This window comes from Galeopterus variegatus, unplaced genomic scaffold (genome assembly GCF_000696425.1).
Source record: "Galeopterus variegatus unplaced genomic scaffold, G_variegatus-3.0.2 Scaffold465, whole genome shotgun sequence".
Taxonomy (NCBI): domain Eukaryota; kingdom Metazoa; phylum Chordata; class Mammalia; order Dermoptera; family Cynocephalidae; genus Galeopterus; species Galeopterus variegatus.
This window is the reverse complement of record NW_007726576.1, coordinates 577376-604452: the sequence shown is the minus strand read 5'-3', so window position 1 is coordinate 604452 and position 27077 is coordinate 577376. Positions and strand designations below refer to the sequence as shown.

The 27077-nt window shown below is 39.7% G+C and overlaps 2 protein-coding genes across 2 annotated transcripts in view; both read left to right on the top strand.

Annotated features, from left to right (window-relative positions):
* PARP4 (poly (ADP-ribose) polymerase family, member 4) overlaps positions 1-3359 on the top strand; it is a 118858-nt gene extending 115499 nt beyond the window's left edge. The window contains exon 33 of the mRNA XM_008569095.1: positions 3082-3359. Coding sequence (XP_008567317.1) covers positions 3082-3277 — 196 coding nt within the window. The 3' untranslated portion in view covers positions 3278-3359. The remainder of the gene's footprint in view (positions 1-3081) is intronic.
* Positions 3360-10072: 6713 nt separating this feature from the next.
* Positions 10073-27077, top strand: part of MPHOSPH8 (M-phase phosphoprotein 8) — a 44541-nt gene continuing 27536 nt past the window's right edge. The window contains exons 1-2 of the mRNA XM_008569093.1: positions 10073-10348; positions 20023-20178. Of these exons, the coding sequence (XP_008567315.1) occupies positions 10139-10348; positions 20023-20178 (366 nt within the window). The 5' untranslated portion in view covers positions 10073-10138. The remainder of the gene's footprint in view (positions 10349-20022; positions 20179-27077) is intronic.

The window sequence follows — 27077 nt, the reverse complement described above, 5'->3', positions numbered from 1 at the left end:
GGCCGGCCCGGTGGCGCACTGCTACAGTGCGCCGCTTGGGAGCGCGGCAGTGCTCCCGCCGAGGGTTCGGATCCCACATACAGACCAGCCGCTCACTGGCTGAGCGAGGTGTGGGCGCAACACCGAGGGTTGCGATCCCGTTGCCGGTCCCGGTCCGGTACGGGCACGACACTGAGGGTTGCGATCCGTTGCCGGTCACGAAAAAAGACAAAAAGGAAAAAAAAAAAACATAGTAATTTGACTATATCTCCCGAGTGGGGTAGCACCTAAGGATAAAAACAATTACGAAGAAACCTCACTGTGAGTAACCATGCTGTTAGTAGTACTTTTGATTTTGTTATTTTGGAAGATAGATATTAATATTGTTAGGAACTAAGATATATAAAATCAAAAAAGTTAAATAAGGGCTGGCCTGTGGCTCACTTGGGAGAGCATGGTGCTGACAACACCAAGTCAAGGGTTAAGATCCCCTTACCGGTCATCTTTTAAATAATAAAATAAAATAAAAAGTTAAATAAGTCCCCTTGTGTCCTAAACATGAAGAAGATCAGAGAATAGAGGAACCTGTTAAATTACATCATTCCAGCAATGTCTGGAATGAGGGGAATAAGTGGCAATAGAAAAAAACAGGAAAGGTGGAACCTGTACATAAACCTTAGAAGATGTGTCAGCCAAAAGCAGTGGGGAGACCTTATTTAGATCCTGATTTGAACAAAACCCACTGTATTACAAAAAAAAAAAGAGAGAGACTATCAGTGACAATTATACATTACCTGGATATTTTGTGATATTAAAGAACTATTGATAACTATTTTGAGCAGCAACACCATGCTCTAATCAGCTGAGCCAATCAGCCAGCCTGATAACTATTTTTATGTGTCATATTTAAGAAAAAGTTCTTATCTCTTAGAGATACATATTTAAATAGATGAAGTGAAAATAAGTAGAACTGTTTCTACCCTCTGACAAAGAACTGATTAAATTCTGTATTCCCAGCAGCATCAAACACAAAACAGGTACTCAGAAAATTCTTAATTGAGCATTTTGCTATATGTCATTTATACTTCCATTTTTAAAAAAAACACCTTCTCATTAGTTTGTCAAAACAACTCCTTGAGGGGCCGGCCCGGTGGCACACTCCTACAGTGCGCCGCTTGGGAGCGCAGCGGCGCTCCCGCCGAGGGTTCGGATCCCACATACAGACCGGCTGCTCACTGGCTGAGCGAGGTGCGGGCGCAACACCGAGGGTTGCGATCCCGTTGCTGGTCCCGGTCCGGTACAGGCGTGACACTGAGGGTTGCGATCCGTTGCCCATCACGAAAAAAGACAAAAAGGAAAAAAAAAAAAAACAACTCCTTGAGAAAGATGGCAATTTTTCTTGATATTAAGTAAATATCAAGAAAAATACTTTGAACAACTAGTGGATAGAACTAATAAATTAGCATTTGACTTAATAGGCACTTCCAAAGAGGTACTTCTTCTACAATGGCCATTAGAACAAATATTAATAACTTCAAACCTACGTTTGAATTGCAATATCACAAAATATTAAATGAAGATTTTCAGAAATGATGCAGCATATTTTATCACATTGCTCTTACTATATTACTGCTATTGTGAGAACAAAATAGTTTGTTGACACTTTAATAAATAAAACAAACTATTTTAAATATTTATAATTTCCTGTTTATTGCATATTTTCAAAAATTTTCCATACATATTTTTTTCAAGATATGCATAACATTAATGTAGTAGCACATTACATGGGGTTTATGAGCAAGATTTTCTTACTAGTTGAATGGCCAGTCAGAAAATTCAGAGGCCAGTGGGACTGAAGGGAGGCCAGCTGAACTGGTGAAAGTGTGAAAATCAATTTGGTTGCTTTTAAGTAGTTAGTTGGTAGCTAGGAGTAGATTAATAATCATTGGGAAACATGAGTATTTTAACCGCTTTGGGACTGCTCACCATTTAGTGTGTTCATCTCATCACAATATTCTCCTGACGTTTACTGAGTGCCTGCTCTGTGCCAGGGACTGGTAAGCATGTTAAATTCATGAGTTCGTTAATCCCCACAATAAACCCATAGACCTCATATTATTATCATAATTGAGGAAACAGACTTCCAGTGTTGAATGAGAGTTGCACAATATCACAGCCAACACTGGTGATTGCAGAGCGGGGACTGGGACCCCGCTCCCAGCAACCACGCTGTACTGAGGTTCTTTCCCAGTTCACAGGAAGATCTGGCATGGACGGCCAGTGAGCTGAGTTGGTTAGAGCGTGGTGCTGATAACGCCAAGGTCCAGGGTTCAATCCCTGTACCGGCCAGCCGCCAAAAAATGAAAGTAAGAAAAAGATCAGGAAGATGAAGAGAATTTTCATAATGTTGTCCTTCCCTCCCAAAATGCCCCTAAAAGCTTTGTCGTATGCTGCCAGTTGTTCAATAACTAGTTCTAGCAGGTGACAAAACTAATGGGGTAGCTAATTAATATCAATGAAAAATCTCAGAATTTTCTGAGTCTCGAATAGTCTTGAATATTCGACATCATTTTGTGGATACAAACTTGAAGTTTTTATGTTATGCACATTTTACTAGTAAGTTGTTCCTGGTTTATGTGACACAATTAAGTATATGCCCGTTTCATGGGTGACTCTCAGGTATTCTGCAAGGAACTAACCAGGGTGAGAATTCCCGGTAGTGGAAAGGAGAGGGAAACAGAAGCCTGGATTGTAAATTAATACTCAAGTTTGTGCTTGAAGATGGATAGGATTTATATGGAGGAGAGTGGAAAGGGCTAACATAAACAAATACACAGAGACTAGAAGAAGCCCAAGTTGTCCTGGAGCTGCAGGGCAGCCTGTGAAGCACAGGGCAAGCGGAAGGGCGCTCGACATGTATGGAATAAGCAAAGCTCCACGTCAGACTGGTAGAAGAGCATTCATGGATGTCAAGATATTTATTAAATATCTTAATTTTTGATAAAATCAGTCTGTGTGATATGTGATAGATTTAGTACCACATTTCATTTCACGTGTAATTATAGTCTGAAACCAATGAAAATATTTATTTTTTAAATCTAGGAACATTCCCTGGGCTTTTGAGGAAATAAAGAAAGCAAGTGAATGGGTGAGAAGAACTGAAGCACAGTATCCTTCTGTCTGCCAGCGGCTCGAGCTGGGTAAAGACTGGGACTCTGCCACTAAGCAGCTGCTGGGAAGTCAACCCATAGACACCGCTTCTCCTCTTTACAGAGTTCTCAATTACAGTCAAGGCTGAATCAAATGAAATTGTATTTTAAACTTTTCTCATGTTTCTATGTAGAAAATAATCAAATATTAATAGGACCCATAATGTAATTTAATTATGATTTTATTCAGTGTAGCAATCAGTCCCTTTAAAATAAAGTAAATGAGGGCTGGCCGGTTAACTCAGTTGGTTACAGTGCAGATCCCCATACCAGCCAGCCACCAAAAAAAGTAATTGGAAGCAGAATTGATTAATCAGCTCACAAGGAATAATAAAATCAAAATTACAATCTTGCAGACTTTTCTGTGTTTCAGTGTTTTAAGATGATGAGAGACACCTCTGGATGGTCCTGGAGGCTTGTTTCCTTCTGTTCAGGAGTCCAGTGGAGAGCCAGACCAGCCAGACTGAGCAAGCTGGCAAGAAGCCAGGTCGTGGGCTCTGTCAGCATTCCCAGACCGTGGCCCTTGTGTGCTTAGTGTGTGTGGCTCCTGGGTCTGCAGAGCCCTGCATACATTTCTTGTTGCTTAGAGAAACTAGGTGGCCTAAGAATCCTTTCCTGGATCTGGCTTTTGATGTTACATCTAAAAACTCATTGCCAAACCCAAGATCATCTAGATTTTGTGCTACATTATCTTCTAGAAGTTTTCTAGTTTTGCATTTTATGATTAAGTCTGTGATGCATTTGGAGTTGTGTTTTGTGAAAGGTGTGAGGCCGTACCCTACCTGTTCTCATCGCTGCCATTCACCAAACGCCAGGACCTCCCCTCAGTCACATGGCCCAGGGTTTTCCTATCTACTTCTCGTCCTGCCTTCAGTGACCTCCAGTATCCTGTGGTATGGCCTAGCCTAATTTCCTGGGCCATCTCTAGTAACCTTTTTAAAAGTTCTGTTTGTAGTGATGATAAAATGAAGAAAGACAAACTAAGAGAACTCTGCCTGGGTCTTATGAAGAAATAAACCCAAAGAAGAAGACCTCCCTATTTTAGATTATCATAGCCATCAGGAAAAATAAACAAGACAAATCTGCTTCTGCCATGCTAGACAGGGGTGAGGCAGGGGGATAGTTGAGATGTCTTGCAATATTTGCAGCATAGGCCTGACCAGTTAGACGGATGTTGGCCCAATCAGAAGGGACACCAGCTGTCAACAACTGATTTGCTAATATCATTTGTATCTGCCAGATACTCGTCCTACATGCCACGACATGTCTCAGCTCTGGAAAGATATTGCTGTGGTTGGTTGTGAAGCAAAGATTGCTGCTTGTCCTTCTGTATCAGTTCACAGGATCTGATTCTGGCAGCCATCCTAGCTTCCCTTGCATCTGTGGGTAAGCCATGAGACTAATTTCTAGCCAACAGGGTGTGAGAAGAATTGATGTTTGTAACTTCCAGGTCAGGTCCTTAAAAAAGGAAGCTGCTATCTTACTATATCTTTCTGTTTTCCCTACGCATGGGCTTTAGTCAGATTCCACTCTGCAGCTGAGGGTATGCAGTCGGGGCTATGGGCCACGAGGTAGAAAGAACCTCTGTTCCTGGATGAAATGGACAAAATCACCTACTCACCCCCAAACTACCTGCTCATTTCTAGGCTGCTAAATGAGGAAGAAACACAGTTTATCTTGTTTGAGCTATGTATATTTGGAGTGTTTTCGTGGCAGCAGCTTAGCCATATTGTAAATAAACAGCATTATATCTGTCTTACAAGGATGACACCCTCCTGGTACCCATGCTACTCGTTCCCTCCTCCCCAGCATGACAAAAAGATAAAGCCCACACTGCAGACCCCTCAGACCTAAGAATTGTACCTGGACCTGAGGCTGGGGGGAGGGAAGAAGCAACTGAGCAATTGGTGTCAGTCCCCATCTCAAAAAAAGAAAAAGGCATCCCTCGGCCTCACCTTGTCACCTTCCCTTCAGCTGTCACTGAGGTTCACTCTTAACCCTTCTGGACTTCCCAGGTCGGCTCACGTTCCTATCCCATCCTGCAGTCTGTGGCCCACTGGTACTCTCACCTGGCTCTTCTGTCTAGTGCTATCCCAGCGTTCACATCCAGAGAGCACTTAGTCCTTATCTTTCTATACCTCTCAGTAGCTGTCTCTATTGTCAAAACACTTTTCTATTGAAGTATAACATGCACACAGCAGAGTGTATATGATGTAAGTATACAGATTGATGGTTTTTTTCATAAATTAAACATATATAACTGGCATCCAGGTCAAGAAATAGAACCCTGCACTGCAGAAGATTCCTGCCTCCTTCCAACCAACCCTTCCCCCAAGTTTACTTTTGCCTGTTTTGTACTTGGTATTAGTGAAATCATAACAATATGTGCTCTTTTGTATCTGGAAAGTTTTGCTTAACATTATGTTTCTGTCATTCAATCATATTGTCAGTTACTCGTATCCAACTCAGTGTGGAATTCTATTGTGTGAATATTATGTGGAATTCTATCATGTGGATGGGCATCGGGGTCCTTTCTAGTTTGGGGCTTGTATTTCTGTTGCTTATAATAGAAATACCTGAAACTGGGTAATGGATAGAGAAACAATACTTGTTGCTTACAGGTCAGAGGCCGGGAAGCCACAGTGGAGGGAACACACCTGGTGAGGGCCTGTTGTGAGGCCCCCTCCCACAAGAAATGCACTTACACGCTGCTCGTGCAGAAAAGGGCAGTTTATTCACTCCAGCTGGCCAGCAACCGGCTCCCAAGGAGCAACCAAGAGTGGCCCCAGGCCTTGGTCGTGTAGGGTTTTTAAAGGCAAAAACTACATCCCATTGGCACATGGGTTTGTCCAGGTGCACAAAGCAAGCTAGGGAGCTCGGTCACAGAAGCCAAGAATGAACCGTTCGAGCGATCAAGCATACAAGTTTTCATTGTGTATGGTTCCCGTTCCCATGTAATGATTCACTCTTAATGGCTCCAGTTTCTATGCAATTGTTTTTTGTTTCTATGAAAAGGTCAATGGTTTCTCAAGCAGAAGGGGGGTAGTCTGCAGGTCAGACGGGGGCAAAATGGAGTTACTTAGGTTAAGCAAGCAATTCTACAGAAGCAGATAGCGTAGTTATGACGGTGTGGGGAGCTCTATTTCAAGCCTTATTGGTAGGTAACGACTTCACAGCAAGGCAGGGTGTCACATGGCAGATGGCAGAAGCAGAGAGTGAGCTGACTCTTCACTCCGCCTTTTAAAGCCCTCAGAACCACACCATGTCCACCATCAAATCACCAATTTACTAATCCACTCACTATTGCATGTCCTACAATCTAATCACCTCTTTAAGGCCCCACCTTTCAATAACCATAATAGGATTTCCCACCCTCAACAGTTACAATGAGGATTAAGTTTCAATGACTATAGAGGGCCATACAATCCACCGCATTCTGCCTCTGGTCCCCCAAAACTCATGTCCTTTTCACACACAAATACATTCATTTCATCTCCAAAGTCTTAACTTGTTTCAGCTCAAAAGTCCAAAGTCTCAAAGTTCCATCTGTGAAATCAAAGCAAGTTATCTACTTCCAAGATACAATGGTGGAACAAACATAGGGTACACATTCGCATCTAAAAAGAGAGAAATAGGCCAAAACAAAGGGGTGACAGGTCCCTAAGCAAGTCAGAAACTCAGCAGGGCAGGGATTAGATCGCAAAGCTGGCAAATCATGTACCTTGACTCCATGTTTCATATCCTCTGCACGCTGGTGTGGGGGTTGGGTCCCCAAGTCTTTGGGCAGCTCCACTCCTGTGGCTTTCCTGGTCTGAGGCCATGCTTTAGGTCTCACAGGCTGGCGTTGTATGCTGGTAGCTCTATAGATCTGGGGTCTCCATGGTGGTCCCACTCTCAGGGCTCCATTAGGCATGGTGCTGATGGCATTTTTCTGCTGCAACTCAGACCCCACATTTCCTCTGAGAGGAAATGCTTTGCATTGCTCTAGTGAAGGTTCTATGTAGTGACTCTGCCCCTGCAACGGATCTCTTCCTGGAAGAGAAGTTTTCCCCGATGTTGTTTCTTCTAGGAGTTTTATAGTTTTCCATCTTATGTTCAGGTCTTTGATCCTTTTGTGGCTGGCTGGTAAGGGTATCCAAACCCTTGACCTTAGTGTTATAACACTGTACTCTAACCAACTGAACTAAACTGCCAGCCTTCAATGCATTTTGAGCTAATTTTTTTACATGATGGATATCCATATTTTTTTGTATGGTGGATATCTATTTTTTCCATTGGGATATCCCGTTTTCTTATCACCATTTGTTAAAGAAGCTGTCCTTTCCCAATTGTGTGGCAACCTTCTCAGAGATCACTTGACTGTTTTCATGAGGGTTTATTTCTGGGCCCTCCAATCTGTTCCATTGGTCTATATGTCAGTCTTTAAGACAGCAACACACTATTTTGATTACCATACCTTTGTCATTTGTTTTGAAATCAGGAAGTGTTGAGGTCTCCAATTTTGTTCTTTTTCAAGATTGGCTTGGATATTCAGGGTGGTCCTTTGATATTCTATATGAATTTTAGGATCTTTTATTAAATTTCTACAAATAAGGCCTTTGTGATTTTTATCAGGGCCATGCTATAACCAACTGAGCTAACCGGCCAGCCCACCATTGGGATTTTGATAGGGATTGCAATGAACTATTCATCACTTTGGGTAGCATGGACATTTTTACAATGTTAAGTCTCCCAATCCATGAACACAGGATGTCTTTTCATTTATTTGCATCCTTTCATTTCTTTCAGCATTGTTTTGTAGTTTTCAGTCCTTTCACCCCCATGGTTAAGTTTATCCCTAAGCATTTTATTTTTAATTGACAAATAAAAATTGCATATATTTATTATATTTATTGTATATAATGTTTTGAAATATGTATACATTGTGGAATGGCTAAATAGAGCTAACTAACATATGCATTACTTCACATACTTGTCATTTTTTTGTGGTGAGAACACTTAAAATCTACTCTCAGCAATTTTCCAGACTATAGTACATTGTTATTAAGTATAGTCCCCATGTTGTGCAATAGATCTCTTGAACTTATTCATCCTATCTAACTGAAATTTTGTATCATATGACCAACGTTTCCCCACCCCAGCAGGTCCCCTCCCTCTCATATTTTATTCTTTGTGATGTTATTGTAGATGGATTGTTTTCTTAATTTTCCTTTTGGAATGTTCATTGTTGGTGTATAGAAACACAACTTTTTTTGGGGGGGGTGTCTTGATTTTGTATCCTGCAAGTTTGCTGAATTCATTTATTGGTGCTAACAGTTTTTCGGTGAAATCTTTAGGGTTTTCTGCTTATAAGATCATGTCACCTGCTAATAGAGATAATTTCACTTCTTCCTTTCCAACTTGGATGGCTTTTATTTCTTTTTCTTGCCTAATTGCTCTGGCTAGGACTTACAGTACTATGTAGCATAGAAGTGGCAAGAGTGTACATTCTTGCCTTATTCCTCATCATAGACAGGCTTTCAATTTTTCCTTGAATATGATGCTCCATGTGAGCTTTTCATACATGGCCTTTATTATGTTGAAGTAGTTTCCTTCTTTTCCTAGTTTGTTGCAATTCTTTTTTTCTTTTTTGCCAGCTGGTTGGTATGGGGGTCAAACCTGTGACCTTGGTGTTATAAGGCTGCATTCTAGCCAGCTGAGCTAACCAGCCAGCCCTGCTGAATGTTTTTATCATGAAAGGGTGTTGAACTTTGTCAAATGCATTTCTGCATCAACTGAAATAATTACACCTTGTTTTTCTTGTCATTCTGTAAATGAGGTGTATTACATTCATTGATTTGCATATGGTGAATCATTCTTACATTTCAGGAATAAATATCACTTCATGATATATAATCCTTTTAACGTGCTATTGAATCCTGTTTTCTAGTATTTTATTGAGGATTTTTGTAATACTCATCAGGAATATGGTCTATAGTTTTCTTGTAGCATCTAGCATTGGTATCAGGGTAATATTGGCCTCATAGTATCAGTTTGGAAGTGTTCCCTCCTCTCCAACTTTTTGGGAGAGCTTGAAGAATACTGGTCTTAATTCTTCTTTATTTTTATTTATTTATTTATTTTTAAAGATGACCGGTAAGGGGATCTTAACCCTTGACTTGGTGTTGTCAGCACCACACTCAGCCAGTGAGCGAACCGGCCATCCCTATATGGGATCTGAACCCGGGGCCTTGGTGTTATCAGCACCACACTCTCCCGAGTGAGCCACGGGCCGGCCCAGTTCTTCTTTAAATATTTGGTAGAATTCCCCAGTGAAGCCATCTGGTCTTGAGCTTTTCTTTTTTGAAATTTTTGACCACTGCTTCAGTTATTTCTTCATGACTCAGTAGTGGTACATTGTATATTTCCAGGTATTTATTCATTTCTTCCAGTTATCTGACTTACTGGCATACAATCTAGTCTCCTTAGTGTACGCAGAATGATTCTCCTAAAACGCATGTGAGGGCTGGCCGGTTACCCAGTTGGTTAGAGCACAGCCTTATGATATCAAGTGTACGGGTTCTGTCCCTGTACTTGCCAGCCACCAAAAAATAATAAAAATAAAAATGTAATGCGGATGTGGCCCTGTCATTCCGCCCTGCGCGCCTGAGCCCCGCTCCGCCCCTCCAGGACTTCCCGGGCTCTCCTCCCTTCTCCAGAGCGACCGGCAGCCCCGCCACCCCGCGACCCCTTCCACCCGCCCCCAGACGACGTTCTTCCGCCCCAGGCGTCCTGGGGCCCGCCCACCCGCTTCCCGTAGGCTCCGCCGTGCCAGCCTTTACATGATTGGTTCCTGTGCGTGTCACTCCACGATCTCGGGCCCGCCATTGGCCGGTATCCCTCCCAGCCCGGTCACGCCGCCGTAGTGTGTGTCGCAGCTGCTTTTTTTGGCAGTTTGCGGAGCTCCTACGATGGCGGCAGTGGCTCCCGTTGCGGAGGCAACGAGTGTGACCGCAGTTCTTGTGTCAGGTGGCGACGGCAATGATGAGTTGCCCGAAGCCGAAGAGGAATCGGGGCGAAAGGATGCAGCCGCAAAAGGAGCGGAGGCCGTGAGGGACAGCGAGGAGGACGAGGAGAACGTATTCGAGGTGGAGAAGATCCTGGACGTGAAGACTGAGGGGGTACGTGGGTTTTCCGGCGAGGGCGTGTGTGCGGCGGCGAAGGTCCTGGACGTGAAGCGCGGGGGTCCGCGGGGGTCCTGGAGCGGGGGGGCGGGAGGGGAGGGCCGAGCTGGGAACGCCCGCGATTGTGGACGCGACCGTTGGCGCGGGTCTCGGGAGAGGCGGGACGATGCTTCCCAGTGGACTCCTAGGTCGGCGTCTGTGGAGGACACGTCCAGAAGTTAGAGAGGACCCTTCGGCAGAAGGGACGAAGCAGTGTGCGGCGTGCGTGTGAGGATGGCGCGAGCGTGCAGGCAGCTGTGCAGGACTTCCGCGGCCGTCACTGACGGTGTTTCCCGACACCGTGGTCAGTTCTCTGCTCTGAAATCTTGCGGAATTCCCGTTGTCCGTCTCTCCCCTGCGCGTTAGATGATTGTAGCCGCGCGGCCACACGTGAGGTTCGTCGTCACGCCGCGCCTCGGCGCTAACCGTTCTCCCGTCTGCCCTGTTCTCTTCCGTCTCTTCTGGTGAAATCCTACTAAGTCTTTCAAAGCCTCTGGGCCCATTTCTCTGTGAGAGTAGTTGTTGATCCTGATCCCTGCAGAGTGCTTTCTCATCTCTGCTTTATTCCACGTACTGTAGACTTCTGTAGGGCGTTTAAGGCAGTATCGTCCGTTACGTTCGTCTCTCCCACTAGATTGTGGGCTCCTTTACTCCAGGGGATGTGATTTTTATTAATTTTTGCATTACTGGTACTTAGTCCAGTGCCTGGCATGCAGTGACTTCTTAGTACCAGATTATTAAATGAGCGAATGAGTTGTGGGCTGGAGGTTAGGGGAGGGAAAAGCGGGAAATCGTGGACAATAGGAAAATCTGTTTTAGAAGATGGGGTGAGGTGACCAAAGGTCTCATGCAGTGGTCGTTCTCTGTGTTGTATTCTTTTCATTATCTATTATTTCTCATTTGTCATGTATGCTGCCTGTGTTAATTTTATTGTCCATTCATTCAGCAGCTACCATGTGCCAGATGCTTTGTGAGATCTGGACTGTATAGAGATTAATTCAAACATACATAGTTGCTGATACTGTAAAGTTCTCCTGTCCAGGGGAGTTAAGTAATCGAAGTCCAGTGTCATTAATATTGTTGTTAGTTGCAGTACAGTAAAGATAGAATTTTTTTAAGTGTAATTTCCCCAAATATATTGTAAGCACCTGAGGTGAGAGAAGTCAATCTTAGACTGTTTTATATTGCCGGCATTTAACACAGTGCTTGGCACATAGAAGATATTTAGAAAGTTAAGATGATTCAGCCATTCATTCGGTCAGTATTTGATTTTGCCGGTCTCAAAGAATTGTAGGCACGGTATCTAAAGCTTCATATTTTAGTCTGAAGTGGATGAAACTAAGAAACTTACATGTGTAAGTCAGTAAAGGAGAGTTAGACTTTAGTGATGGAAGTTGGGTTCAAATTCTAGTTCTCAGGGATTTTCTTGTGAATGTCTGGTAGAATTTGACCATGATGCCATCTCAAATTTACTTTTGGAAAAGTTTTTAAATTAGAAACTGTTATCTTTTATAGTTATAGGCTTATTCCGATGTTTTAAAAAGTTATATTTTCTAAGGATGTGCACATTTTAGGTACATTTTTAAATTTATAGGTGTAAGGTTCTTCGTGATGTCCTCTTAATGATCTTTGAATGTCTGATATGAAGTGAGATTATTTGTGCCTTCTCTGTTTTTCTTCATTGTTCTACCCAAGGTTTAGTACTTTTGTTGATTTTAAGAACCAAGTTTTGTTGGTTTTCTTATTTATACGGTTATTTTTTTATTTCATTAATTTCTGCTTTATCTTTATTATCTTTGTCCCTTAATTTACTGGCCTTAGCTCATTGTATTTCAGCCTTTTATTTTCCTTCAAATTATATGCCTTTAAGACTACCCTCTAATCTTAGTTTAGCTGCAGCTCATAAGTTGTGTTATGTAATGTGTTTGTTATCGTTCAGATAAAAATATTTTCCAATTTCCATGAATTTTTATACAAGTATATTCATTTCCAAACATTTGGGAATATTTTATTTATCTTTTTAAAAATGATTTCTAGTTTAATTGCTTTTTGGTCAGAGAATAGTCTCTACATTGTTGTAGTCTGAAATTTGTTGAAACATGCTTTATGGTCCAGCAGTGGTCATTTTTGTTGCCAAACAAGGGAGGTCCACCTGCCTCATACTCAGCTAAGCCCATCAGTGAACACTGAGATTTGCAGTGAAGAAAGTGCAGACTTTATTGCACGGCCAAGCAAAGAGAACGAGAAGCTGTCACTTTAAACCAGAACTCCATGTTGGCTTTCAGTCATGGGTTTTCAAAAGCAAAAGTTAAGGTAGGGAGTTAGGGCTTGTGAATAGGTTATGGACATCTCTGGTTGGTTGGCTCTTGTGCATGTTTCAGCATCTTCCCTGATCTTGATCTGTTTTGGTTCTTGGTGTCAGCTTGTCTGGCTATCAGATGATCTACATGGTTGAGGCCACCCCAGTCTCAAAATCTGCAAAAAACAACATATCTGTGAAGCAAAAGTAGAAGCAAGCATCTGGTGACTCTAAATCACTCATGATTATTGTTTAAACTATTATTATTTTATGTTTAACTGACTATATTTTTCTTTAAGATAAACAAAACATTTTTTAAACTAATTTTGACCGTGTTGCAAGTTCCCACACTTGCTTATTAAGCTTTATGTGCTTAACTGCCTTAGTGGCTACAGGATCATTCTTAAGCTGAGCAAAACGCACTTATACATTTTTCCTCTGAAAGTTAAAAGCAAATTAAAAATGCGGCTGTCACTTTTATTTTTAGTGTTTCAAAGTACACTGGAAAATGTATGTTCCACAGTTGTTTAGTGCCTGGTCAAATAGGTCAGGTTTGCTAATTGTGCTGTTCAGATAGTCTGTATCCTTTCCTTCTTTTTTTTTCTTTTGGCTGCATTTTCTATCAGTTTTACTGGGGAAAGGTGTTCAAATCTCCCATTTTGGTTGGAAATTAGTCTTTCTGTAATTACATAATTTTTGCTTTTTTCGGGGGATGGAACCCTGAACCTTGGTGTTATCAGCACCATGCTCTAAGCAATGGAGCTAACCATGTTTTCGCTTTTTTTTTTTTTTTTTTTTTTTTTTAGTTTTGATTTGGAATCATTAAATCTTCCTGGTAAAGTTAACTTTTTGTTTGTTTGTTTGTTTTGGCTTTGGTTTTTAATCTAGTCTGATAATCTTGTTTTAGAACTGAAATATCTGATCTATTTACATTTGTTGCCATTGCTGGTTTTTGTTTGTTTGTATGTGTTTTTTAGTTTGCTGCCATTGCTGTTAATATTTGGGTTTAAATCTGTCATCTCTTCTGTTTTCTGTTTCCTCTGTTTTAAAAAGAACATTTTATCTATGAATTATTTTTGTCTTGCTTGGCTTTTTCCTAAATTATATGGTCCTTTAATTTAAGGGAATACACTAAGGTTTAGTTCCTATGAGATCCTTTAGGAAGGAATGTGTAAATTTGTATCTGCATGACAAAGATTTGTTTCCAGTGATACTTAAAAAGAACTTTTGACTTTAACTGACATATATTCATGTATTGTTTTTCATTGAATATTGATTGTTTCTTATGTGATTCTTGTTGATCTTAAAGTGGTGCTAAAACAGACCAGATATTTTTACTTCTATTATTAACACACTTCTAGAAAGGATAATAATCTGTAACCTTTGTGTACGGTGGAAAACTGCTTAAGTTGTTCCATTAAGCAGGTTTTAGAAAAAACCCCAAGCTAATAGAAATCCATTGAAATCCTTAATCTACTTTCACCTTTTTCCTAAACATTTTGTATTCATAATGCACTCAGACTTGTTGGCCTTGAGGTTTTTTTTTTTTTTTTTTTTTTTTGGTGGCTGGCCAGTATGAGGATCTGAACCCTTGACCTTGGTATTATAATACTGCACTCTAACCAACTGAGCTAACTGGCTAGCCCCGAGATTTTTTTTTAAAACAAAATATTAAACTAGTGATCTTAGTGTATATGATCTGGTAGGATAGGAGTACCATCTCTCACCTTTTAGTTTGGCTCACTGGTTAAGCTAAAAGAAAACTTTTGTGATGAAGAAAATAGACTATTCCTGGAATTTTGAAGACATTTATAAATCCCGGGGCTATCATAAATTTCTTAACATATGGTGAAGTCTTGGGCAATATTTGGATTTACATGACTCTTCTATAAAAGGACTTTTAATTCAGGGACTTTATCTGATTTTGTGTACTGTTATGTCCCTAGAACTTAAAGGTTCCTGACACATTGTGACCACATTCAGTACATGTTTGTTGAGTGAATGAATGAAGCAAAACTGCTGAAACAAAGGCTTGTGAACAATTACCAGTAAATTAAATCTGGAGCTAGAATTGAGATGTCCTTAATACTTGAGAATTGATGTTAATACCCTCATTCTCATTAAATAGATTAAATTTCATTGACAAGAAGCATTAAATTTATAACTGTTAATGTAGAAGTAAAATTTACTAAATCAACTAGTTTTTTTTTTTAATCATCAGGAAGGTTGTGAGAACTGTATAGAATCTCATATACCTTCACCCTGATTCCTCAGTTGTTAATAATTTATATTTGCCTTATCTTTTTTTTTCTCTGTTTATAAACAAAATTTTTTGGCCCATTTGAGAATAAACAGTGGAGGTTTTTGGGGTTTTTTTTTTTTTTTTTTTTTTTTTTTTTAAAGATGACTGGAAAGGGGATCTTAACCCTTGGCTTGGTGTTGTTAGCACCACACTCTCTCAAGTGAGCCATGGGCCGGCCACAAAATAGTGTTTATTTTAAAAGCAGTGTATTGAATGACAGATTTACCACTATTTTTATAAACACATACAAACAAGGGTCATTTGTTCTCGTGACCTGTTATTGATGAAATTAGCATATTCCTACACTCTCCTACAAACATATAACTCTTCATGTGATGTTTCTACCAAGACCAAGCATATTACTCTCTTTCAGGCAATACTGCATATTATCGACTAAGATTTCTTTTTCTTTCTTCCCGCATTCATTCAGGCTAAGAAGCATAGTTGTTTAAGAAAACAACTATGCTGTCTCACCTTTGTTTAATTTCTTCGGTTTAAACTATACCGTCGTAGAAGCTCTTACAAAGTTGTACATGATAGTTTTCCTTTTGTACACAGTTTTGCTAAAAAGAATATGCATTTATTCTTAACTGATATAATCAACTGATCCCTGACCCAATTAATGTAGCTGAGCCGTAAAACTGTATTGATGTCCTCTTAAACTACAGTTTTGTGTTGCTTAATGACTTTCTGATAAACACGTCCTTAGGTGATTTCATATTTATGTGAACATCATGGAGTGTACTTTCACAAACCTAAATGGTGGTATAGCCCACTACACACCTCCAGCTCCATTATAATCTTATGGGACCACCATTGTATATGTGTTTCATCATTGACTGAAGAGTTGTTGTGGGGTGCATGACTGTACGAGTGTTATTTTTAAATTTTAAGGATTTTCAGGAGTATCTTTAAAAGTTAAGATTTTAAGATTTTCCATTATTTCTTTGTTCCTAATACTACTAAATATTGATACTTGGTCATTCTACACACTGCAGAATGATTGGAGGGCGGTGTAGGTATGACTGAAGGGTAAAGTGGGAGGCAGCAGTTCTTGGCACTCAGCTGGGAAGGTTTATTGCCATGGTAGAAGTATGAATAAAATCAGGCAGATGTTAAGTGTATAGCTGGAATGGTGCTCTGCAGTTCATGCAGACAACCATGTTGCAGATATGTTCTTGCTTGTTGGGATTTAAGCAAAAATTTGGAATATATATGACAAAGATTTAATAGCCATAAGTATGAAAAAGAAAAAGTCTCATAAATGAGCAATGAAATGGGCAAAAGACACAATAGGTAAAGGATATTTTTATTATAATTATACATATATCATAAAATTAGCCATTTTAATCATTTTTAAATGTAAAATTCAGTGGCATTAATTACATTCGCAATGTTGTGCAACCATTACCATATCCAAAACCTTTTTTAAAATCATTGCACAGACTTTGTAACCATGAAACAGTAACTCCCCATTTCACCTCTCCCCCCAGTCCCTGATAACCTCTAATCTACTTTGTCTCAGTAAATTTGCCTGTTCTAGGCACCTCGTCTAAGTGGAATCATAAATATGTGTTTTGTGTCTGGCTTATTTCACTTAGCGTAATACTTTTAAGTTTCATCTATGTTGTGACATGCGTAAGGATTTTCTTTCTTTTCAAGGCTGAATAATATTTCATTGTATGTATATATCACATTTTATTGGTTTATCCACTTATGGGCACTTGGGTTGCTTTCACCTTTTGGCTATTGTGAATAATGCTGCAGTGAACATTGGTATACAGATACCTGTTTGAGTCTGTGTTTTCAATTCTTTGGGGGTATATACCTCCGTGTGGAATTGCTGGGTCATAGGTTGATTTTATGTTTAACTTTTTGAGGAACTGCCTGACAGTTTTCCACAGTAGCTGTGCCATTTTACATTCCTAGCACCAATGTAAGAAGGTTCCAGTTTCTCCACATCGTTACCAACTGTTATTGTTTTCCATTGGCGTTTTTTTAATAGCCATGTAACAGGCGAAGAGTGGTATCTCATTTTGTGATTTGATTTGCATTTCCCTAAGGAGTAATGATGTTGAGCATCTTTTCATGTGCTTATTGGCAGTTTGTGTATCTTCTCTGAAGAAATGTCTGTTCAAGTCCTTTGCCCACTTTTGAATTCGATTGTCTGTCTTGTTGGTGAATTGTAGTTGTTCATATATTCTGGATATTAATCCCTTATTAGATACTTGTTTTTTGTTTTTTTTGAAGGTGGCTGACCTTGGTGTTCTAAGGTTCTCAGTTAGAACCAACTGAGCTAAACAGCCAACCTGCTCTTTTTGTTCTTTTGTTTTGTTTTGGTGGCTGGCCTACCACACAGGGAGGTGAACCCTTGACCTTGTTATTATAAGGCTGTGCTTTAACCCTTTATCAGATTTTTTTTTTTTTTGTCTTTTTCCGTGTCCGGCAACGGATCGCAACCCTCAGTGTTGCCCCCGTACCGGACCGGCTTTATCAGATATTTTTAATGTGCAAATATTTTCTCCCATTCTGTGGGTTATCTGTTTACTTTGTTGGTAACGTCCTTTGATGCACATACGTTTTTAATTTTGATAAAGTACAATTTATCTTTTTTTTTTCTTTTGTTTGTGCTTTTGATATCACATCCAAGAATCCATAGCCATCCAAAGTCTAAAGATTTACTCCAGTGTTTTCTTTTAAGAATTTTATGGGTTTAGCTCTTAAATTTAACTCTTTGATCCTTTTTTAGTCAATTATTTTTACATGGTATGAAGTTGGGGTCCAACTTTGTTTGTTTGCATGTTGGAAGTCCGGTTGTCCCAGCACAGTTTGTTTCCCTATTGAGTGGACTTCGAACCATTTTCAAAAATCAATTGGCCTTAGATGTATGGGTTTATCTCTGGACTCTCTATATCGGTGTTTTTCAGTACCACACTGTTTTTTTGTTGTTGTTGTTGTTTTTTAAAGATGACCGGTGTGGGGATCTTAACCCTTGACTTGGTGTTTGTCAGCACCACGCTCACCCAGTGAGCGAACTGGCCATCCCTATATGGGATCCGAACCTGTGGCCTTGGTGTTATCAGCACCACACTCTCCCGAGTGAGCCACGGACCGGCCCAGTACCACAATGTTTTAATTACTGCAGCTTTGTAGTAAGTTTTGAAATCAGGAAGTTTGACTCTTCCAGCTTTGTTCTTTTTCAAGATTGTTTTGGCTATTCAGGGCCTCTTGCAATTCCATATGAATTTAAGGATTGGCTTTTCTATTTCTGGAAATAAGGCTATTGGAATTTCGATAGGGATTGCATTGAATCTGTAGATCACTTTGGATGGTGTTGACATATTAACAACATTAAGTCTTCCTACCTAAGAACACAGGATATCTTTCCATTTATTTAATTTCTTTTAGCAGTGTTTTATAGTTTTTAGTTTATGTCTTCCACCTCCTTGGTTAAATTTATTCCTAGGTATTTTATTCTTTTAGATGCTATTGTAAATGGAAATGCTTAATTTTCTTTTTTTTTTTTTTCCTTTTTGTCTTTTTTTTCATGGCTGGCAATGGGATCGCAACCCTCGGTGCCGCACCCGCACCACACTCAGCCAGCGAGCGGGAACCGGTCTCCACATGGGATCCGAACCCTTGGCGGGAGCGCCGCCACGCTCCCAAGCGGCACACTCTCCAGTGCGCCACCGGGCCGGCCCTTAATTTTCTTGTCAGATTGTTCATTGCAGGTGTTTAGAAACACAACCGATTTCTGTGTGTTTGTTTTGTACCCTACATCTTTGTTGAATTCATTTATTAGCTCAAGTAGCTTTCTTGTGGAATTCTTTGGGATTTTCTATGTGCAGGATCATGTCATCTGTGAATACTCAACAGTTGTGCTTCTTCCTTTTCAAACTGGATGTCTTTTATTTCTTTTTCTTATCTAATTGCTGTGGCTGGAACTTCAGTACAGTGTTCAATAGCAGTGATGAAAATGAGCACATAACAGGTTATTTTGTAAAGAAAAAATGTAAATAGTTAATGATAATTCTGTAAGTGCACATGTATAGAGCAGTGTTAAATAACTTTTCATGTATAAGCAGGTTAAGAGCACAGGCTCAGGATAAGACTCTGGGTTTGAATTCAGTCAGCTGAACTACTCATTAGCTGTGTAATCTTTGACTAGTTACTTAATCTATCTAAAAGCTTCAGTTTCCTCATTTATAAAATGAGTAATAGTACCTACTTCACGGGGTTATTATAAGGATTAAATGAGCTAATAAATACAAAGATTTAGATATTATGTGACACATTGTAAAGCACTTTATAAATATAATTCTTCTTTTGATTTGTTTTCAATCATTTGAAAATATAAAACCATTCTTAGCTCACAGGATGAGCAAAAACAGGGGGCAGGCCCTTCTGTAATTTGCTGGTTAACAAAGGGAGAGTTAACAAAGAGAATATATGATGGAATAATCTTCAGTCATTAAAAATCATGTTTTTGAAAAATATTGAAAACGAAGAGCTTGATATATATAAGTGAAAAAGCAAACTTAAAAATTATAGTATTATCCCAGTGTTTTAAAAAATGTTACTTATCTGTTAATAAATTAGTGTAGTAGGTGAAGGAAATAGATCAAATTGTTACCAGTGTCTTTGAGTGACTTTTATTTGGTTCTTCCTTTTTTTGGCCTCTGGCTGGTATGGGGTTCCAAATACTTGACCCTACTGTTATCAGCACCGTGTTCTAACCGAGTGAGCTAACCAGCCAGCCCTTATTTCTTCCTGTGTTTCATTACTTTTTGGATATTGCTTTATATAGTCAGAAAAAGACCTCAGTCTTCAGTTTATGAAAAATAGATCAGTGATACTGTTTTTTCTTATGCTACTTGCCTTAGGAAATGAACATACATTATCATGTGATATGAATTTCCATTTAGAAGCACTTCTCAGGTTCTTTCATATATTATCAGCAGGTGTGTGTTTTTGGAAATTTAATCATGTCAGTAATATCTTTTATTTGCCTGTTTTTAATTCATATCACAGGGTAAAATCCTTTACAAAGTTCGATGGAAAGGATATACATCAGATGATGACACCTGGGAGCCTGAGGTTCATCTGGAGGACTGTAAAGAAGTTCTTCTGGAATTTAGAAAGAAAGTGGCAGAGAACAAAGCTAAAGCAATCAAGAAGGATATTCAGGTATCATGTTTTATCTCATACTTATTTTTTTATGTACATGAGTTTGTTATAAATCTTATTGTTATAAAGCATGTTGTAGTAAATAATTTACAAGTAATAAAATATGTAGTATTTCTTTGTGTAAAATCCATATCGCCAATTGAGTTTTCATACAATACTTTTCAGTGATTTTTGCCCAACTCTTCTTTCTGCAACCAACCTACAATGCAGCTGACAGACAAGTATAGTTTGGACATGAATGTTGGATAATATTTTCCTTTAAGTTAAGAGTAAGATGAAAGGGGAAAAAAAAAGGCATATGTCAAAACACTTCACTTGGGCCGAGCCCGTGGTGCACTCGGGAGAGTGTGGCGCTGGGAGTGCAGCAGCACTCCCGCCGCAGGTTTGGATCCTATATAGGGATGACCGGTGCGCTCACAGCCCTCACTGGCTGAGAGCGGTGCGGCAGGTCTCAAAAAGGACAAAAAAAAAAAAAAAAAACACACTTCACTTGTTCATCCATGATGTGTAAGCAACTTGTTTTTGTGTATTTTTGTACATTTGAAGAATATTGCACCCCCACCACCACTTTTTTCTTTCTTTCTTTTCTTTTTTTTTTTTTTTTTCAATTAACAATGTTACTACTACAGGTACAACACATATTTTATATTTAATCTGCATTATTCATATATGTCTTATGTCATTCTGCAAGTTAAAATAAACATTCTTAGATCACTTTATAAAGTTATAAATTATAATCCAATTCAAATTATTCACAGGCTGATTGTCCAGGTCTTTTTTTTTTTTTTTTTTTGGCCTTTTTGCACTTCAATTTTTAGCTTTTTAGTAGCTTTTCCTGATAGTAGGCAAAAATAGAGGGATCAAAAGAATTCAGATAAGTCAAATTTCTATCATCAACAGTTTGGGGATAGATTCGATGTGGTTTAGAGTGTGGTAATGTTAAACTAATGTGCAAATTTGGTTTGGGGTTTTCCTCTGTGGATTTGTCTGTTGTTTTATTCCTGATTCTCTTATTCCATGAATAATTGAGCTAGCTTTATTTATGAATCTTGTAAGAATTTTCCCATTTAACCTTTTTCAAATTTCATTTATGGCTTCTTGTTTATACATTGAACCAACTCCTACTTGACTTGTTGCTTTTGCCTTTAGAGTTTTCTTTTCTCTTTTATTAGAAATAATTATCATTTCTTAGAATATTGGCATGGGGTCTTGAACTTAAAACTATATAGTGAAGAGTTTTTATGTTAGAAATTGATTCTTATTTTTTATTCTAAGGACTAAACACTGGTCTGCTTTCTCCCTACTATTTGAATTTGAACAACAAACGATCAAAGCAGTATTAGGACCCAGTTTGACTATGTATAGTGGTTGTTAATAATAATAATAGCAATAACAGAAGCAGCTGGTATTTGCTAAGCATGTATACCACATATGTGCCAAACACTGACTGGGTCAACGCTTCATATGGATTAAGATGGGAAACTGAGATAGGTAAGTTAACTAGCCCAAATTCACCCACTTAGAAATGACACAGCCAGGCAGCTACAACTCCATGCTAGGTTGCCTTTTAGTTTGGGGCTGTAGCTTGAAAACTGAAGGGTAGAATTGCCAACGTTTTTTACTTATGCTGTAGTGGCACGGCCTTTAATGGTACAGTTTTTAAATTACTAAGCAAAATACCTCTACAAAATGAGTTCAGATTAGAGACTTTTACCCTCAGTTCTTTGGTTTTAGTTACATTTCACTTTTCTAGAATAGATACCTACTTCCACCTTCCCTATTTCTTTTCCTAAACATACTCATACATACAAGTACACCTGTTTTTACTAAGTGATTGGTTAATACTGCTTTCAACATTTGGACTTCTTTTTTATTTTTATTTTTTTTGGTGGCTGGCTAGTATGGAGATCTGAACCCTTGACCTTGGTGTTACAACACTGCCCTCTAACCAACATAGCTAACTGGCCATACCAAACAAAGTTTAGACTTTTTCATTGAAATCTTCCTAGAGTACATTTCTTAACTTTCCTAGCTTAGTAAGAAAATTCAGTTCTGACACTGTCTACCTGGAGTTGGCACAAGTTAAGGGCTCAGTCCCACAAGACTGCCTCCGCTTCAGGTACCAATGGCATCGCCAGGTCTCCTGTACTTCTGACCACCTGGCTGTAAATTGGGGTTCCCACCTCCTCAGGTTCAGTAATTTGCTAGATTAGCTCACAGAACTCAGGGAAACACTTTACTTATGTTTACCACTTTAATACAAAGGATACAACTCAGGAAGAGCCGAGTGGAAGAGGTGCACAGGGCAAGGTTTGGGAAGGGGCCATGGAACTTCTGTCACCTCTCCTAGCACCTTCACGAGTTCACCAACCTGGAAATTCTCCAGACCCCTTCCTAGCACGATTGATTAAGTCATTAGCTATTGGTGATTAACTCTCTCCTCTCTGGGGTGGGGGGAGCTGAAAGTCCCAGCCTTCTAATTACATCTGCTGATAACCAGCCCTCCATCTGCAGGGGCTTTCCAAAAGTCACTGCATTAACACATACTCAGGTGTGGTTGGTAGAGGCTTGTTATGAGTAACCAAAGATGATGCTTTCACCTTTGTGGCTCCAAAGCTGTTTCAGGAACTAAGGACAAGAGACCAAATAAAGATGTTCCTGTATCACTCTTATCACTTAGGAAATTTCAAGGGTTTTAAAAGCTCTGTTCAGGAGCCCTGGGGCAGAGACTAGACTATATATATATATCTGTGTATATATATGTAGATGTGTTTATATATGCATATGTATATATATTTATTTACATATATGTATATAGTATGTCACAGTTCATCCCCTAGTCTCTGGCCACAGACCCGTTACAGTAAAACAGTCATAAAAGTCAAGATACTACCACATTAATAGAATCCCATTCAGTCATTTATAATTAGTCCAGTCCATCATCATATCCTATGAAATTGTTTGCCAGGGTGAGGCCATTTAGATTCACAAGCTTCCATTCTGTCACATCAGATTCTGAAAGCAATATATGGCTTACCATTATATGGCTTTACCCTTTCAGGCCTCTGGTATAATTGAGCTGAGAAACAATATCATCTTTTGCTCTGAGTCTCTTTCAAGGTGTTAATGTAATATTGGATTTCCCTCATTATATAGCCCCTTTGTTCATTCCTTTACACTCAGCTACTTCCTGCTCTCCATTTATGCCCAAACTTTTTCACCTGCGGAAGGAACATCAGGTTCATTCACTGTGCTGGTCTAGTAAGTGCTTCTCCTTCAGTCCGCTCCCATCCGAGGGTCACACAGGTGCAGAGCTAGTGGGCTGTTTTTACCACAGGTAGTATATCTGCATTTACTGTTAGCCCCAAGTTTTCCAGATGGGGTGAAGGACAGCTCCCCCCCTCACACCCTGAGGAGTTCTGACCTAAGGTTTAAAAATGTAGTTCCAGTTTCTTGCTTAGGAATATAGCCCTGGTCTTGTAACCACTGCTTCAGATAAGGGATGTGGTAGGGACTTGAGGTAATAGAATCTGGTGGCTTCTCATGAAGTTCCAAATTCAGTCCTAGGGGAAAGGAGGCACCCTGCTCGTTAGTATCTCTGCTTTATATTCCCTAGGCAGCATGATCCTGTATAAACCATTTCTATTTTATTATGGAACTTTTCTGGGCACGGCCATTCCCATAGAGTGATTCTCTCACATCCTAGATATTACGAGTATTTCTGGTTTCAAGATTGTTTTATGTCCTTCAGTCATAGGAGTAGCTTCAATTGATGTTCAACAGCAAGCTAGTAAATCCCTCAAATGGAAATTCTCTGGTCCAAAGTCCCAGTACTCACCACTGGGAGGCACTCATGGGCTTTTGCCGTAAGCCCCAGTCTGTGCTCCACACAGGGCTCTCCTACCAAGAAGCTGTCCCTGTCAGCACTCCAGCTTCTAGTCTACACTGTGTGGGCTCAGACATTCTTACTGGTTCCCATTTAGCATGTCCAGTTAATGTTGCTTGGAGGGCAATTTTTTATGCCTTCTGTTTTACAGTCCTACGTAGGGGAAACATTCCCCAGTCAAATACAAGGTCCATCCCTGTAAAACAGTCAGGTAAAACCACTAACTGTAGCCCCTGTTAGGACTTCAGTAGGGTTTACAATACAAGGTAGAGGATGTGTTCCCTGGCCAGATATAATACCCATTCCTGTAAAGGAGACACAACTTTATATAAAACCTGTTTAAACATTCCAGTTTTCATATAAACTTTCACCACAATTAAGTTCTTTCAATCTAATGGTAGCCCAGGGTAGGGTTTCACAAACCAGTTTTCGTACCTGAGTGCGTGCGGCTTTGGTGTAAAAGGGTCCTGGAACCTCTCTGCCCTCTCACTGTTTTACCTACTCAAGTGCAAAAGGCTCTGGATCCCCAGCAAGGGATTGAGCCCAGGGACCCTGCTCTTCCTGTCAGTCTGTCTTCATTAATCTGCTTGACCATTGTTCCAGGCAGTTGCAGGTCAGGTTTTTCTTTGTAATCTTAGCCAATTTCTCCAAACTGGCCTAGTGTGAACTTGTTTAAGGCCCTTTAATGTTGTAGGATAAGTCAGGATTACCACTGGCCTGCCCAACCTTTCCTAGTGCTGGATTAAGACCTTTGTTTTAAGCTGTCAGTGCCCCTTTTATTCATCCCATTTCTTATTGGACAAGTTCTGTGACTCTCACCTTTTTTTTGCCCCATCAGTGTTTCCTCTATCTACCTTATTTATAATAACCTTTAAAATTTTTTTCACATTTTTGGGAACAGTCCCTTGACTCTTCCTTCTGCCATTCCCTTATTAATTAATCTAATGGTTTTATTAGCACCCAGCTTCCTGACTGTTGCTCCATTTTGCAGTAGTAAGATTATGTGGGATGTCTATGCAAAAGGGGCCCACTTAACTACAGTGTTTACCTTGCTGTTGGTAATGAATATATTCAGCAAGTGAATATCCTGATTATCATGAAGCCAGGCCCACATGGCTTGCATACAAAGCATATCAACTGCTTCATCTGGAGTGTTCCACTCAGCTTTTATAGGGGGAGTTGACAGTCCCCCTTTTTAGGGTAAACAGACCTTACAGTGGCTTTTACCCAGTCCACTAGCTGACCGCTCCCCTGGGAACAACCTTATGTGTGTCAGGATCACATATAGCCATCTGTGCTTGTTCCATAGTGACCTGTGGGTCCTGCATCAACTCAGACACACTCTAACATTCTGCAGCATTCAGAACAAAGTCCATTTTAGTAGAGGTTCCTCAGGGAGTTGATGATACTGACCTACAAAAATGAAAACTCTCCTTCACTCTGTATCCCCTGGTTTCAGCAGATGGTTGGTTCTGCCCTCTGCCCTTGTTGACCACCTTCTTGGAGACCAGAGGTTGTCAACAAATTCAACAAGTTGAGTTTTAAAGATCTAATTGGCTTTTATTATTGATTCATGAATTGGGCAGCATCCAACTTACAAAACAGAAGGGAGTTCACTTGGTGTGGGAGAACCGTTGGCTTTCATAAGGCAACACTAGCATGAACAAGGAAACATCATAGTACACAAAGCACATTGGTTATCATCAGGTTGCTTTCCTTGTATGGGTTTCAGCAAGAGGGACTTACCTGTTATGCTGGGTCAGGTTGACTGGGCCCCTTTTGGTTACCATAAATCTACTGGTTTTTTTTTTTTTTTTTGGTTGGCTGGCAGTTATGGGATCTGAACCCTTGACCTTGGTGTTATAACACCACGCTCTAATCAGCTGAGCTTACCTGCCACCCCTGTATTTATTTTTATTTTCTGGAAAACTGGCCTGTTTGGGGATTTTCTGTTTTTTTGTTTTGTTTTGTTTTGTTGCCTGCTGGTATGGGGATGTTTTGGGTTTTTTTAAACTTTCAATTTGATTACATGGCACTTAGCATGAGTGGCTCCATTTTGTTTTGGTCTCTTGGGGCCTAGTGCAAGAGCTGGCTGCAAATCAATGGCCTCCCATAACTTTTATTTAAGAAGGTCTGAGAGGTACTTTATGTTGTCCTAGCATATGTTTTTCTTGGTGGTAGGGGGAGGATGCGACTTTGAGGCACAAACCAAATATATATTGCAAATATTACACATCACAGAAGTTAGAAATGGTTCTAAAATAACCAAAAGAATGGTTCTAATACTACTTAACCAGAAAATATACATGATGCAAGAATGTTATTTGTTCATTAAAGTACTTTTTATCATTTAGCACTTTGATACCGAAAATCTTTGCTGATCATGGGTTATTTCAAACCAAAAAAAAAAAAAAAAAATGAAGAGCTGTTTAATATCCATGTGTGTGATAGGGTCTCACCCTTCATTTTTAATGGACTGAAAATCTAAAAGTAAGGCAACTAATAGTCTGCTTTGAGCTTTGATGATCAATGCTGTGTAAGACAAATGAACCTCTACTGTGTTAGTACATCAACATTTTACAATTTTTAGCCTTTTTTTTTTTTAGGTAAACGTAGAGTGCCTTATATGGGCCAGATCCTTTAGTGGTTACAGTTACAGAATGATAGGTAAAATCTATTTTCTGCTTTTGAGGTGCCTTTCAGGTTGTACATAGATGTATATCTTTTAAAGTTAGTATCATATACTAAGAATTTTGCCCTTTCACTTTCTTTTAAAATAATTTAAAAAATTTTTTTTATTAATAGATATTTTATCCAGAAAACACGTATGTTTTTTAAAAAATTATAAAATATGGGCCGAGCCCATAGCGCACTCGGGAGAGTGCAGCACTGGGAGCGCAGCAGCGCTCCCGCTGTGGGTTCGGATCCTATATAGGGATGGCCAGTGAGCTCACTGGCTGAGCGCAGTGCGGCCGGTCTCGAAAAGGACAAAAAAAAAATTTGGGCCGGCCGA